The 16,088-nt window shown below is 47.7% G+C and overlaps 1 protein-coding gene across 1 annotated transcript; it reads left to right on the top strand.

Annotated features, from left to right (window-relative positions):
- The first annotated feature begins 4,267 nt into the window (after positions 1-4,267).
- Positions 4,268-13,569, top strand: LOC149336565 (uncharacterized). Its single transcript, XM_089554734.1, has 3 exons — positions 4,268-4,384; positions 10,364-10,581; positions 12,921-13,569. The coding sequence occupies exons 1-3, from the start codon at positions 4,268-4,270 to the stop codon at positions 13,567-13,569; spliced, it is 984 nt and encodes a 327-aa protein (XP_089410860.1).
- The last annotated feature ends 2,519 nt before the right edge of the window (positions 13,570-16,088 follow it).

Genomic DNA, 16,088 nt, shown 5'->3' with positions numbered 1-16,088 from the left:
AATTTTATCATTACAAAACGATTTGAGGGGAAGGAAGAAGACGAAGAAGGGAGGGACGCTGCCTGCTTCCATGAGCTCCTCCCTAGATTCCTCCTGGTCGTCGAGCGGCCGGTACTCCGACTCCTCGGACGTTCGATCTGCGCACCTTCCGACAAGGGACGGGCGGCTCTACGTCGTCGTCACGCGAGACAGGGACCCCACCGGGTGGGTAAAACATACATATTCGATGCATGCTAGTGCGGTGCTCTTGCCTTACATCAGGACAGGGACGAGGAGAAGGCACATAGAAGGCTCCTAGAGGGCTGTCTGCAATTGCGACATCGCTCAATGTCGAGCTCTGTACTCGGTTCTTAAAGGAGGTGGTCCGCACCATGGTGGAAGAACGTACGAGGAGTAAAAACGAGCGCTACCCAGGCTGCACAGAACCCCTCGCAGTTCTGGGTACTTCGCCAGGAGGCGCTACGTTACTGCGGTTCGTTCTGAAGCCCTTACTTTCTGAAGCAGCAGAGGAGATGGCGTAGAGATAGACGTTAACAAAGACATGCTTGAATACTGGTGAAATATTAGACCGGACGCAATGAGAAAAGCGGGTTCAATTAGACAGCTGAGCCAGAATAATTAAAAATTAACAAATACATAAGATGCATGTTTTCCGAAAATTCCTTGTGTTCATCACTATTCTCGGGGTCTTCAAGTCATGCACCAGGTAGGATGTGAATTGAGCAGAAGCTGATAGCTTGCGTTACTGTTTACCGCCAAAAAATTAATGAACTTTTTGTAAACTGCTGCACTTCTGCAACCAGTGAACTGTGGCACTTCTGCAACCAATGAAAGTTTCACATGCTCGAAATAATGCGAAATTGACAAGAGCGCGCAATGTACGCAGGGCTTACTGCGAATCACCCACATTCTTACGAAACAGCCACATTTACGAAGCTTGGACTATTACTTGCCAGATCAAATTTATCTAACTGTATGTGCCTTCTTAGCATCTTCATTGTCATATCGTCAGTAGCGCACGTACACAATCCTTGTCAATAAGACTGGAGGTGGCCAGACTGACAGCCCTGTGAGAGATCTGGAGCTTTGTTGAACTCAGATATGTAAATATACAAGATTCTTACTTATTACATCTGTTTCAAGTCAACGGCAGCCCTAGGAGATCGAAGGCAAAATATTTGGCGCCAGTTCGAAGAAGGAGCTGAAGCTACGAGATGTGCTATCCGGGGATGATTCCTCCGGCCTCTACACCGTAGATGGGTCTTGATTCGCCACCTCCTCTTGAATGCCGTAATCTGGCTCCTGAAGAACTCAACGTTGCTTTTACTGGAACATCTTGCATCTAAGGGTGTTTTTTTTATCATTTCTCTATATCACCCTATACATTGCTGCTCACGTATTCTACGCGAGATGAGGCTGAGAATTCCTCCCCCATTAGAAACCCTGCAAACGGTCTTTGCGTGACATGACATTTCTCAATACATTCGGACGTTCTTTGTCCTTGGGCGCCGTAAAGAGCGGCAACTTCTCATTGCATGACTTATAATCATAATCAGTCATGCATCGTGGAGCAAAGCACTTTCGCCCCATCGTCAGTGCAGAAAAGGACTGCACAGAGCGATATGCAAGCCCAGAGTCAAAATGCAGTAATATCAAAGTCAAAGCACAACATAAAGAGAGCACTGAAGTCTGTGCTGAGGAGAAATTACACTGAACGATGGAATCAATCACCGCAAGCAGATGACAACCAGAACGGCCGGACTTCCCGTTTCTCTGCGTCGCCATCTTTCGGCAGGCAGCGAAACTGCAAGACATATTCTGCAACGTTAGACGCGTAGGCCAAGTTGTATACCGTTATTACGCCGCTTGTATTCTTCCACCGTGGTCCGCACTTCATGATGTGCACTCTGCAGGTTTATGGAAGTAAATTAACATGATGGACGCTATAAAATGCCTCGAAGTGTAATACTGGTTTGGTTTGGTTTATTGGGTTTTAACGTCCTAAAGCGACTCAGGCCATGAGGGACGTCCTAATGAAGGGCTCCACAAATTTCGACCACCTGGGGTTCTTTAATGTGCATTGACATCGCACAGTACACGGGCCTGTAGAATTTCGCCTCCATCGAAATTCGGCCGCCGTGGTCGGGATCGAATCCGCGTCTTTCGGGCCAGCAGCCGAGCACCGTAACCACTGGGCCACCGCGGCGGGGCCCGAAGTGTAATACGTCACGAGGGTTGCGGTGATGTAAAAGTATTGCAAACAAGAATGCGGGACACGGAAACCGTTACAAAAAACCTTACTTTCAGGCTGTCGTTATGTGCATCAAACGGAGGGGCCGTTATGTCCATCAAACAGGGGTCTGATTCTCGCGTTGTTGGCCTTTCCCAAACAGTTGGCTTCGGTTGGCGCGATTCACCGTCGCGCAATACAATCGCGTGGTACCGAGCCAACTGTGGCATTCTGCACCTCCTCGAAGTGCCGAATTAATGGGCCCGTCCTCTTCCCATGAAATACACACATTGACAAAAAATTTTACGTTTGAGAATAGCTTCTTATATAATCACAAAAACAATCCATGATGTCTTTATCTGAGAACACTGAATAAAAATGCGAACGACTGCTGATTGCTGATGCTCTTTGCATGTCACACTAGTGCGCAAAATATCCGGCATCAAATTGGACACAAGAAACGGTTGTGTGTAGATACGTGCCGTAGTCGGTGACCGCCCATGAAAAAGCTGCAGGATTGCACTTAAGCCAGCTTAAGAGCGAAAATGCGAAAGCCTTTCTCTGTCCTCTCTTTCGCCCTCCATATTTTTTCACTGTTTTCGCTTTAATTTTTATTTATTTTTTTGTAGTTTCTTGTACTTTTTATTTTTTTTGTTTTCATTTGAGTTTTTTCGCCACGAAAAGACATTTTAGCCAGTTTAGCCAATGAATGGATTGTTATACGGCTAGCGTTGGAATGGCTATGGATCTGTCTCCTCGGATGAACGCGACTGATGAGCCAAGAAATGCTTGCGCATTAAAATGCACACTAAAAGAGTTTAGAAGCATAACTGTCTGCCATACCGTTCGTTCCTTAGGAAAGTTTATTCGCCATTACGGCACCCCATGACGGAGCTGACAAAGCAGTGGACAAGAAAGGTAAACCATCGAAAACAAGTTTGAGCCCTTTTGCCTCCTCCGAGCGTGACTGCTTGTGGTTTTCCAACACTTGTTGAATGACACTGCAGGGGATTGTTATGCACTCTTGTGAAACTATGTCTAAACAGATCCCCAAAAAAGACCAAGATTGGCGAAAGCCAAATCCTGCCTTTTCCGCTGATTTCTGTTTCCCCGCAGTGTGCAATTTTATTCGATGGCACACTACACATATTGATTCCTAGCCACCTTCAGGAGGAGAGAAGTGCGAGCAGTGCCCTTGAAATTGATGTTGGCATTCTTAGAATCAAGGACTGCAGCTTAGATAAAAACACCGAATTATAGTATTCAACCTGGCGTAGGCACAGCAAATAGAAGAACGCAGGAAATGTAACCCTACACAAATATACCAAATGATTCATACAGTGAGAGAGTTGCTAGGAAAGGAAGGTACGCGTATGCAAGGGAGCAGTGGAATAGGGTGATGGGTTACGCTAGGAGTGGCAAGTTGGGTGGAACTGTTTTGCGAACGCAGCCGCAAAAGTAACCGCTAATAAGGGAGTAATTACTCATTGACATCCACCCGAGCGAAGGCAAACGGCTACAAAGGAAAGCTAACAGCTTTCTCAGAAACTTCGTAGTTTCTGAGAAAGTTTCTGAGCTTCATTTTTTTTTTATCTACGAAGTTTCTGAGAAATCTGTATAGCTTTCCTCTTTAGCCGTATGGCTGCGCTCGGGTGGACGTCAATGAGTGATTACTCCCTTATTACAAATCTACTCCACCTTGGGGGATTCCCTAAACATTTGACCAAAAGTAGCCGAGATCGCTGGGAAAGGTTAGTTTAGTGCAGCGTTATATCTTCGCTGTTGACTCCGAATATTAGATTCCGTCAAAAGGAATGAATGAAGGTGTTCACGCTCTGTCCCACTCAAACAAAACAGTTATATGAGCAGAGAGGTGGCACTGCACTCCTCCCTTGGCGAAGCATACGCACACTTAGGAAGCTGTTGAAGTTCTTCACACAAGCCTTCGCCCTAACTGCATGAGTCTTTGAGGATGCCCTAACGTGTTCGCGCATGCGCAGGCGCGACCTGACTTGTTACTCCTGCGCCGTGGCCTTCATGGTGGTCTTTGTGGCGGCCATGGTGCTTTTCGCTGTGCAACACCGGAGGCGCGTGCTCCGCCGAGACGAGCCCCTCGTTGTGGATGTAGAAAACGGGGACGACGTGAAAGGCGAGGTAAGGAGCGTAAACAGTTTAGCATAGAATTCTGGCATAATGTTCTTCATGGACTCTGCTGTCGAGGCACTGCCTACCTCACCAACCTCTACAATGATCTGTACCATTCGACAACTGTGGCAAAATATCTTTGTTTCAGTGTCCGCTTGATGTCAGTGCACATTAGTGAGCATTGTAATTTTCTAGGCCACGACTGATTTGCCTCTGGCCTGTTTCTCGAAGGTCAGTTGCAGCCAAGCAACCAAATAAGGGCTAAACAGCATCGCCTAGCGTATACCAAGCAGCACAAGTAATCGGCTCAATATTGAAAATGGATGATCCCACTCTTGCTCTTTGTGGGTCCAGGCTTTGCCAAAGTATTTTCAATATTAGGACGATTACCTGTCCTGTTTGGGATGTTATAGCTGATCGGTCTTCTCACGCGAGCTTTTGTTTTGTCTAGTGCGGAATTCATTGTGATACAGAAGTTAATAAGGTCAAAATCTGAGCTAGTTTGTATAACATTTTATTTGAAGATATTATTGCAGCATTAATGCGAAAGCGCTATAAGACTTGTCAGTCAAAAAATCAACTGAAAATTCTTAGCCTGTGCTTTGACGCATTTAGTGATACACCTAATCCATTTTCCCTGGCCTCAGAAGAAGGCTGAGGTCTTTATTTGATTTGTTGGGCTCATCGTATTCCTTGTCAAGACAAGGACTTTCAGTGAGGACACCCCCAGTTTTTGAAAGAAATTATACAATATGTTTGGCGCATGATGGTCTCAGTTGCTTAAGCGCCATAAAACCCAATACAATACATTGCGAGAAACGGACCGAAAACCCACGCGACCTCATGACGTCATCGGCAGTGCCTAGATTATAATAGAAGAATAAATAAAACGTTTCTCGAAGTGGTTTTGAACCCAGGTCAGCGTGAACAAATGACCTTCACTGGCTACTTCATTAAAGCTCTACGCCATCACCAGTTCACAACGCCCCGCGTGTTAAATTGCCAGTAACTACCAGTGGATTGGGGTAACGTAGTCTTCATCAACTTCCATTCGGGTAGCGCGAACAGGTCATCTTCGCCGGCTACTGCATTAGAGGAGTACGCCATCGCCGCAGCCGAACACCCCGCGTGCTTGGTTTCGGATTCACAGCACCTAAATAAGTACTCTTTTAAGTACCCTCCATAAGCTTTCCCACAGGTGAGGCAAAAGGATACTGACAAGCATGTCTCTTGATGATGCCTACACCGCGCCTTGCATAACGTGATAACGAAAATGGAGGTTAAACATGCAAACACATATACAACTCTGCAGTAACAAGCAAAACACTTTTCGAAATGAACACACGTGCTAAAGAAAAAGAATTCGATAACTCCAATGGCTTCACGCGTAGATGTGTACTCTGCTGGAGCTGAAATGAGGGATGGCAGGCGGTTGCGAAAGATTGGATGTTAATTCGCAACCAGCTACCTTGGCCAACCACGTGCGAACGAAGACAGGGCAATATTCGGTGGCCGACCACGTCGGCAGAGAACTGGCCGGGGACACTGAGTTCTGAACATAAGAATGGCAATTTGCCAACATTTTTAGGCACTGTTGGAAACGTGACGTTGATTTGACGGTGTGCCCTACTATTTGGCCGCGACATTCCATAGAGGCCCTAGACGGTAAAATAAGCTCGGCATTGAGCCGGCCTGACGTAGGCAATTCGACCAAATCAGCTTAGGCTGCTCTTGCTGGGTACTCTCTCCCGCATACCAAAATAGGCGGCGGCGCGGTAAAATTGTTCCAAATCAGCTAATCTACGTGCCGAAAGTGACACATTCTTTGGTATCACATTAAACTGCGTCGCATGGAATGTGTTCATAACTAACCATTACTCTTGTTGTTGCGCATGATTAAGATTACTATTACTGAAATATATTTGCAATGTTATGTTTGAGCGTCCGAGATAAGGTGAAAATAAGAGCATAAAGTGCACGGAAAAAGGCAAGTTCGAGCCTTCGATTATGGCGCGAGAAACGTGCGCGAAGTGCCGCATCAGCTTTTATTACGTGACACCAGGCAGAACCTTATGCATTGGTTTGTCTCCCGGGTTCACGTCGCTCGTTCGTAAGAGTAGTGGAACGGAGCGTTCCTTTTGCTACTGCTAGTTTATAGGGTTATAACTCTAGGTAAGTATAGATATTCGCCTCCGTTACCTTTCTTAATAGTCTTACGTTTAAAAAACTACTAACCCTTCTGCCCTCCGCAGGAGGCTAAGATGTGAAAATGGTGGCTTCCCCGCAAAATGTTGTCCCTCTCACAAAATTCTTTCGACTCTAAGGAGCTCATGAATCACATGACTAGAAATAGCCCATTCTCGAGAGGGGCCAATTTCTGATCTAAACATGCCTTACGATTCATGGGTAACGTATATGGCACTCCGTAGCTATTGAATAGGTTGCGACATCCTACGGGGGGTAGCCTGCTGTGGAAGAAGCTCCTCATTCAGCTAATGTAGTAAGAACTGCTCAGCCATTCACAGACAATATCTAGCGCACCAGTATGTCGATGGGTTTTACCATCCGGCTTGTATGGCAACAACCATAGGTTGGCTCTGCCCCAGTAGGCAAAACCCATTTATGGTGCAAACAGTACTTGAAAAATCTAGAAACTACTCTGTGCATATCATCTACTATGTCTGCTCCTAATTTCTTGGCATTGTTTTTCTAAAAGGCCACTGCAACTCCTTTTTTCATTCTTGTGCTTGATCCGGTGGGCTGTCTACAACTGTCTTAAACAGACTGCATCATTCAGTTCTTTTATTGGGGCATTTGAAAACTGCGGTAGGTGGTCAGCTGGACAAATATAGGTGTAATTGGTGATAGCTGTAGTTGTGGTACCGTTGTGCGCTGACAGTACAGGCGAAAGCTTGCACTGTGACATGTGTGGAGGAATCTGGGTACCTGTATTTAAGATATGGCCGCAATAGGCTTTACCGGTAAGGCGGATTTCGGATCCTTCGTGGATAAATTTCCACTGAGGGAGGGTAAAGTGTCCAACCGCCGATTTCCCAGAATTTTACCCCACATGAGCTGTGTATAAAGCGGGGCGAAATATTGTACCTATTAGAGAAAGGGTGGGTACCTGGAGGCACTGGGGACAGAACCCAGCACCTTCCGAATGAGAGGTGGGTGCTCTATCACAAAGACATCGCTCCGGTTGCTTGGGAAGTCGGCCACCCATCGTGTTTTAAAAACGCAGAAGGTTTACTCTGGCCTGGCAAGCTACTTTTAGTGCGTAGCACTTCTAGCCGCAATCAGCGGCCGCGCAGCTGCAGCGAACGAGAGAGTGGCGCGTATCACAGTTGACGCCGCCCCGGCCGTCACTGGGCAGTGTTGTCCAAGCGCGTGCTATGCGGACTGAGCTAGACGCTCGGGCGCCCTCAACTTCGGCCTCTCTCCCCTCGCGTCAGTCACCCCTCAGCCTACACGGTTAGCAGACGTGTACGCGCGGTGCTCCCTACTAGAGCACTGCACGGGCCTCAATCTGAGGCCCGAGCCCGGCCCGGGCCCGAGATCTGAAGCCCGAGCCCGGCCCAGGCCCGCGGCTTCAAGCCCGGGCCCGGCCCAGGCCCGCTAAATTGTCGCTCTAGCGAGCCCGGCCCGGCCCGGCCCGTGAATCCTCGAGGGAAGCCCAGCCCGGGCCCGGCCCGGCCCGTTTCACAGTTACGCTTGAGATATACTGCTCACTGTGAGCAAGTAGACTGCTACTAGACCGATAAGAAACTGGCCGACAAAGGTTCTGAAAACAGTTTGGCTTGCAGAAAGTTGGTTCTTTTTAACCCAGAAGGAAGCGCTTAAGAGTAGTGCTCGCCAGGCCCGTTTTTTGGACAGTGATCTCTTGTTGGTGCGCAAAGATAAACTAGGAAGTTCCGAGAGACAAATAAAAAGGGCTGCATACGCGCGTAATAGACTACTTTGCATTCCCCCATGATTTTAATCAGTTATATTTTGCCGCCCGGAAGTATAAACATTAAAGCTGCCTAGCAAGCATTGGGATGACAATTTTAGTGAACGCTATCTCACAGGTTGAACGCATAGCCGAACTGGTCGCCTTTCAGCAGAAACGAAAAGCTAAAAGGCTTGAGTATTTCACAGTGTGTGTTTTGAAGACTATAAGCGTCGTAAACCAATATGTTCTTCCCGAATGCATTTGTAATAGTGTATAGGTATCTTTGGGAAGACGAACGATCAATGGCCAATTATAAGACCGGTTGAATTTTACTCTTACTGGTGGAGCAGAAGATAACGCGGGAACTACGTGATAACTTACAGGGCAAAACACATGTCATGACAACCAGGCTGAAGAAGCGAGGAGGGATAGATGTGGTTATGAGATGAGATTTACAAACTGTCGCAAGCTTTTGTGGCTGTTTCATTGACGAGACGTTCCGGTCATCTGATCAAAATGAAAACCAAATGCGCTTTACTTTGTGAATTTTCTCACATCAGAAAAATATAGCTATAACATAAACACTATGTTTTTGGGGCTTAAGGGCCCAAGGGGAGTCAGGCTGTGAGAGAAACCGAAGCAGAGGGCTCCGGATCATTTCGACCACCTGGATTTCTTCAACGATAAATGATACTGCAAAGTACGGTCATTGTCAAAAGTAACCAGGCTGCACGTTTTTCTTCAAAGTCGTACATTAAAGCTATTATGCCAGCCCTCAACCTCTAAACCTTTGTATGGTAAGAAGAACCCCTCTTCTCACCTTCATAGAACTTTTTGATCTTTAGGGAATCCGTGCGGGCTCTCTTATACGAATGAGAACGAAACCATGGAACCTGGTTACTTTTGACAAAGACTGTACGTGGCTGTCATGCTGGCCGCCTAGATAGAAATGCAGCCGCCGAGGCTAGGAGCCAACCTTGGTTCCCCGGCTCAGTAATAACCGCCTTGACCACTAAGCCACCGCGGAGTGGAAATAAGAAAATAAAGTCAAGTAGTAAAGGTTAGTTTTTTTTTTCTCAGCGCCTACTATAACCCATAGCTCATCCGTGTTGCTGCTCCAATGCTGGAGCTGTGTACTTCACTCTGCAATAGTGAATGAACAGTCGGACACCAGCCGTTTCTGTACGGACCCAACCCGACTCGGATCCGCCGCTTTAAGCCCGAGCCCGGCCCGGGCCCGCAACTTCAGGCCCGGGCCCGGCCCAGGCCCGGCAAAACAAATCATGTCTCGGCCCGGCCCGGCCCGCGGGCCGGGCCGGGCCCGGGCTTTCGGGCCGGCCCGAGCCCGTGCAGTGCACTACTCCCTACACTCTGAATACTAATGCGCCTATATGAGAGTTAAAAGGGGCGCACACCGTTTTATAAGAGGGAGTGCGCTATAGGACAACTTACTCTCCTGTTACTCCTTTCTGTTCACTGTGTAGACCTCGGCTCCACGCGGCTCGCCGCATCCTGAAGCAGCTGGTGCTCACCTCCCCTCCTTAACGGGCGCTCGCCTTCAAGCGCACTTCCTTGCTCTTCGATTTCCTTTCTACGCACTGGGGACCTTCTTTCACTGCTCTAGATGCGGCGATGACAAGCTCTAGAGCATCGGCTTTGCTCTTGCCGTCCATTCTCCTCCCATATCTCTCCTTATATCCACTATTTCCTCATTCTCTCTGCCCAATATATCACCTCGCCTTTAATACAAAAGGGAAACCAGGCCTAACAAAGTGTAAAAATGCATAGAAAAGCATAAGAGAGGTGAGCAGTGCTAGCTCGCCTAGTTCGCATTTGCTTAACTATGTAAATCGGCTGTCATTTTTGCAAGCGCCAAAAACTTGTGAAAAAGCAATCTTGTATTCCAGCTTTCGCAAACGAAGCACGCTAACATGGCGCTCATTGGTGGCCAAGTTGCCATTCCACTATTCAAACTAGTGATCATCATTATATTACCAAAGTTAGTTAGTAAAGAACTGCTTTTCTGCCCGCTAATTGGTTTCTTTCCGATTCAGGTTGCTCTGCGCGAGGCGTCTAAACACAGGACGCAGCGAGTGCGTCCCGTCTCAAGGGGCGGGAGCAAGCCGACTTTGATCCGGACGACGAGGCGCGTCATCCATAAGGCCGGCGCTACGACCTTCAAGGCGGCGACCTTGAGGCGTGGGCCAGGAAATGGCAGGCCCCTGCAGAGCACGAAGGGTATTCCATACGACGACGACGTCATTCGGTTCTTGTGAGTGTTCCTCGATGTGCGACCCTCAGTATCGGAAATAGTTAGCTTTAGGAGATTTGCATGGTTCTTTCATGCTTTAAGAGCCCATATAAAGTGATTTCCCGTCATAAAAAATCAGTTTATAGTTTGTGATCTGTGTGTGTTTGTCTTTTAGGCACGATAGCGTTAAAGGCACCGTTGTGCGGAAAATCTGGCTTCGGCGGTGTCGGCGTTGTGAGCGAAAAGTCACGAGCATGACTGGCAGGTTGTGCCCAAAGAGCCACTTGGGAGGCAAGTGTGTCACCTAGGTCACATGACTCTGCGGTGTCATCACAACCTGCCTACGGGATATTCAGCAAAACTGCCCACCGTGGCATGTGACACTTAAAGTAATGATTGGTCACTCGGGAAGACCAACCTGGGTGACACAAGGCCTACCGCTGGAACCACCTGTCATCACAGGACAGCGGCGCATCGTTTAACTGCTGCACCGCTGCGCCAGGCAGGGTATGAGGACTCACAGGGATCTAAGAACGTAAAGTAGAGAATGACCAATTCTGCATATACGGGAATTAACTATTACGCTATCGCGTCGTACCTTTAAGGCGGATCTTGAGTGCCCCCTCTATTCTTTTTCCCTTCATTTTGCTTTGTAGCCAGAGCATCTCGCTAAGCAAGTCAATCATAAACAACCACCTGGACTCATTCGTAGCTTATCTTGTGGCTAGTCCCAAATCCACCAAATGTCATGCGAGACAAAGACGCCCTTTTGATTCGAGAAGTGAGTAGTCTTATGGGCGCTCTTCGCTGTTCATGCCGTGTGTGCTTTTGTGATTTGTTCCAAAAGGCCTCCCTCCACTTCGGCCGCCTTCTGACGTTTACGCGCCGCGTCAGGTGCTCGAGCTTCTTCTGCTAGTGTTGTCCACGCATGGCAGTGACGTCAATCGCCCGGCTCGTGGACACTCCGCGACTGGCTGTCACGCCCGGGGCGAAGCCGTCGATAGGAGGCCCATTAGATAACGCTGGGTTTCAATGTTCCGGGTTGGATTTCAGGATGAAATTACCTGCGAGCCAACCAAAATAGTTTGTGGGCGCTACAGCTTTAACTCTAATTATCATAAAATAATAAAGAGAAAGCCAACGAACCCTTATCGGTTACTGAAGAATGTTAAGGAGTGCGCTACACCGCAGATCGTACGCGTAACAAAAAACAAAACTAAACAAGCTAACGTAAAACGAAAGGAAACTTTTTATGGCTACAAGCCAGGAAGAAATACATTGTAAACTAAATTAGTGCAAAGATAGGCATTACAGTCATAGCAACGCCTGCCTTTTTATATCTTATTTCGAGGTTTCTGTTCTTACGGACAGGATTAGCCCTGTTTCAGTGAAAAAAGGGCTCCATCCTCTGCGGGAATCCCTACAACCTTTGTTGATAGAAAAGTTTTTCTCTCTCTGTATGAGATGTAGAGTCCATTCTGCCGCCAGAAAAGAAATCTTAAACAGTGTTACAAAACTGGGACGCTGCACCACCAACGACAGGACGAAAAGGTTCTTCGCGGCTCTACATAGTTTTGATTTTAAGTTCTATTTCGACAGCAATTTGGCAGCTTGAGCAATAACCAGTGGGGACATATATTGAGAGTAATAAATGCTCATGATGAAACGAACTGTGCAGTACATATCTAGTTCTCGTTGGACAAAAAAACCAAGTTGGAAATGAAAATGAAGTTTAATTTTCAGGAAACGAAGGGAGCAGCAACTATCCAGCGAATCGCTGGGCATCTCAGCCGCTTCGTGAGAGCGGTCATGAAGCAAAGATTCAAAGAGGATTCATTAGGAAAGAGATGGTGGTAGGAGTGAAATAAGGAAGAAAGAAAAATGCGCCGTAGTCCTCGTCAAATAGCGTGGGTCTCCTTGAGGAAAGGAAGAAATTTTCTGGTAGAAAGCGAATTCCTAGTAGTGAAAGCTGGGTTAAACTATGGGCATCGTTCTCTGTGCAGCGCATGAGACGTCTCCAGGCCTGCTTGGATTGGGTTTCGGTTAAGGTTGGACGACATTCAATCTGCTTTGATTTGCAAACAAGCAAGAGTAGCTCACTGGCATGGAGTGTAATAGCTGCTTTATTCGTTTTTTTTTCTTTACTATAAAGTGACCCATTCGATGGGTGACTGGGCTTGTCTATTGGACTTAATTCGTCCTGACCTTACAAGGACACTTAAGTTGACTTTTTTCATGAGTTCAATTAACATAGTTCATTTCGTTTTACGAAGCATGGGCAACGCATCTTTCAGAAATATGTCTTTGTTAATCACGTTACAGTTCGTGTCTCAACATAATTCGCTCTGTTTTCTCACCAGGGAGAAACTGGCCAGAGAGGTTGGCATACAAAGGAACAACAACCACGCGAGGCCTTCGAAGTCTTCGGTTGTGGCTACGAGCCCTGAACTATCTCGTATTACTATCCTGACACACCAAACGCCTCCTGCCCCAATACCATCTACAAGCCAAGAAACAACCACAGTGAAGGCAGCACAGACATCGCGATCCCAGACTTCCGTGACAAAGACGTCATCACAGTCGGCTGTGACATCCAGCTTCCAGTCGCAGTTCATGATCGGACAACCGCTTATTCGCATAGTGTTGCCGGTAATTACCACTGCATTGCCTCCGGGATGGTCTGAAAACACGGATGATGTGGAAATACCTCTTGCCTCACCGCTCATCCCGAGGACTTCGGCGCCCACTGTCACGAAGATACCTGCCAAGGCCAGCTCGGAATCATCCGCAGGGCGGGCAGAGGATGGCGAAGGGGACCATGCGGCGCACCTCAAGCCACTGGCTACCCATTTCTCCCTGCGGGAGAAGATCTGGGCTGGCGGGAGGTCGCCCATTGTTTCTTGGACCGCCAGCTCAAACTCTTCTGCGGGGGTCCCTTTCCTGAGAAGCGACTCCTACACCTTCGCACACACAGAACCTTTTGTAGACGAAGCCCCAGACGAGTCATAGTCGAACGAAAACTGAAGAACTGCACACAGTGTGAGCAAGGTTGCTATATGTCCCTAATGGCTGTTGAGTACGCATATAACTCGAACTATATGGCAGCAACAAGAAGTGGAATGTTCTAACACGCAAGATTGAACACCTCGATTTCTGATATAGCGGTGCTTAGGACTTATAATTTCGTGAGCTTTAGCAGTCTGAAGTGTTGATTTAGCGACTGCCGTTCAGAATGTATTACGCTGCGAACTTTGCTGCCAATCTTAAAACCTACACAGGCGTGCTTAATGGGAGGTCTCTGCCCTAATAAACGCTGACAGGCGTCCAGCGCTGAAAAACTCGGCGGTGGGAGTTTCTTGGCACGCATACGCACTGCGACTTGACATTTGCAGTTAATAAAAAGTCGATCTTGTCCCTACACAGTCAGGGTTTGGGTTTGTAGAGGCTTAACGTCCCAAAGCGACTCAGGCTATGAGGGACGCCGTAGAGAACGGCTCCGGAAATTTCAACCACCGGGGCTTCTTTAACGTTCACTGACATCGCACAGTACACAGGTCCCTAGAATTTCGCCTCCATCGAAATTCGACCGCCGCGGCCGGGATGGAACCCGCGTCTTTGGTTCAGCAGCGCCATAACCACTGAGCCCCAGCGGCAGACAGTTACCTGCTTGACGATCTCTCTTGTTCTTGAACTCTAGCATTGTGACAGGAAAATCATCTGAGCAGAATTCTTGCGTAGCTGACCGCCGCAACAGCGTCTTGAAGTTTTATTGAGACCACGCTAAGCGCAACGAGACGGAAGTGAGAAGAGCGTGGGTCATTGTTCTCTTTAGACAAGGAAAATATGTTTATATTAATTCTCATATACCTTGCCCTACAGCTTTGCAAGCGACGTCTCGTGACACGATGTTTCCATGGCAACTATTATGGCACCCTCCGTAGATTTCCTACTAGAGCGAAAGCTATACTTCACGACCAAAGCTGCAAAAGCCCATTCATCGCTAACGCGTCGACCTTGGCCTTGAATAAATAAGTGTGGCCGCGACTGTGATTCAAGCATGTGGCGGCGTGAACAGACAAGCTTCGCTGGCCACTGCACGGGAGCAGTATGCTATCGCCACCAACGTGATCGCCACAGTCGATCACGCCTTGTTTTAAACTGCAACACACCCTCGTGGTATGGATTGCTCGTCGTCGTCTTCTTCAATTTCCATCTGCGGTGCGAACAGATATCATAACCTCGATCAGAGCTTACCCTGAGTCTAATATCGTCGCCAGATGTGCCGACGACATAGCAAAGCAAAACCTTGAGCAACACTGTACCTTGAGCCATTAAGCCAGTTAGGCTAAACGCGTGCCTTCGCGAGTCTACTACTCAGTTTAACTACGTTATAACCACATCATTTTTATTTGCTGTTAGATAATGATTCTGTATTTGCGCCAACTGTACTATAGAGCGAGAACTTTGTGACGCATAAAGAACGAGGAAACCCAAGCGAAAAAGAGTGCAGCAGTCATTTTTCTTTGCATAACCCGAAACAAGGGAAACTGAAAACACTACTCCAAAACAACCTCTTTTTTTGGGTGTGCTCCATGTTGGTAGCCGCCATTAGGGCACCCTAGTTCGCATTGAACTACACTGGGGGCAGGTTAACAGTCGCTCATTCTTTTTTAACCTCGATAAATCATTTCCAGTAAATGGGCCCAGATTTCGGTGGTCTTAGGCATCATGAAAATCGCAAGAAATAAAGCACGCAGGGCTCCCATGTTTTGACGAAACAGTCAGATCTGCGTCTCTAATTCACGAGGAAGTAGAATCAAAGCAGGCGACGAGGGAAGACAGGAAGGTAGTTTAGCCAGCCTCACCAACCTGAATATTTCCAAACAGTATTAACGCGATAGTGTTAAAGAGCTGGTGTCGCTGAAAATCCGGCGTTGTAGGCGTCGGTGTCGTTGACCATGACAGAAAAATGCCCACAGTAGGAACCTAGGAGACAGGGGGGTCACCTAAGTCAAGTAACCTTGTGACGTCACCACAGCCTGCCCATCAGATAGGTGAGGTGCGTTTCCGCCGTCAACGCAAAGAGTCATGGGAAAATCGTCTGCTAGCTACTTCCGGTTCCAAATTGCTCAACTGATTGCATGCATCGCCCTATTCACCGCGTAAGTTGACATCGTTTATGCGATAAATAACTCTTGGTACTAGTCACTGATTGCACTGAAGCATGGAAAGAGAAGCCCGTACTACGTATCTGCATGACCTGAGCGCAGAAATGGACAATCTAGAGAGGTAAGAGTATTTTTTCATGGTTGATATATGCCGGCCGCCGTAGTCCACGTCTGTTGTGCATATGCGCTGAGGGTGATTTCGTGTGCGTTTCGACATGTTTAGCGCATAAGTCATTATACAGCCGTTTTTTGCCGCACTTTGGTAAACTGCAATCTGTGCAGCTGATTAGACGATTGTTAAGGCAGAAGCCTACGGCGCCCGTAGGCTAATTCCCCCCCTACCGTGTCCGTTTGAAGTCG

This window comes from Amblyomma mixtum, chromosome 7 (genome assembly GCF_055824585.1).
Source record: "Amblyomma mixtum isolate Tamu chromosome 7, ASM5582458v1, whole genome shotgun sequence".
In the NCBI taxonomy this organism is placed as follows: domain Eukaryota; kingdom Metazoa; phylum Arthropoda; class Arachnida; order Ixodida; family Ixodidae; genus Amblyomma; species Amblyomma mixtum.
This window is presented reverse-complemented; position numbering and strand designations above follow the sequence as displayed.

What these genes read in the sequence shown, in the direction of transcription:
- LOC149336565 (XM_089554734.1), top strand. Translation starts at nt 4,268, where the DNA reads ATGGTGGTCTTTGTGGCGGCCATGGTGCTTTTCGCTGTGCAACACCGG. An exon ending in GGGACGACGTGAAAGGCGAG is followed by an intron (nt 4,385 to 10,363) that starts GTAAGGAGCGTA and finishes TTTCCGATTCAG; the next exon opens with GTTGCTCTGCGCGAGGCGTC. An exon ending in GACGACGTCATTCGGTTCTT is followed by an intron (nt 10,582 to 12,920) that starts GTGAGTGTTCCT and finishes TTTTCTCACCAG; the next exon opens with GGAGAAACTGGCCAGAGAGG.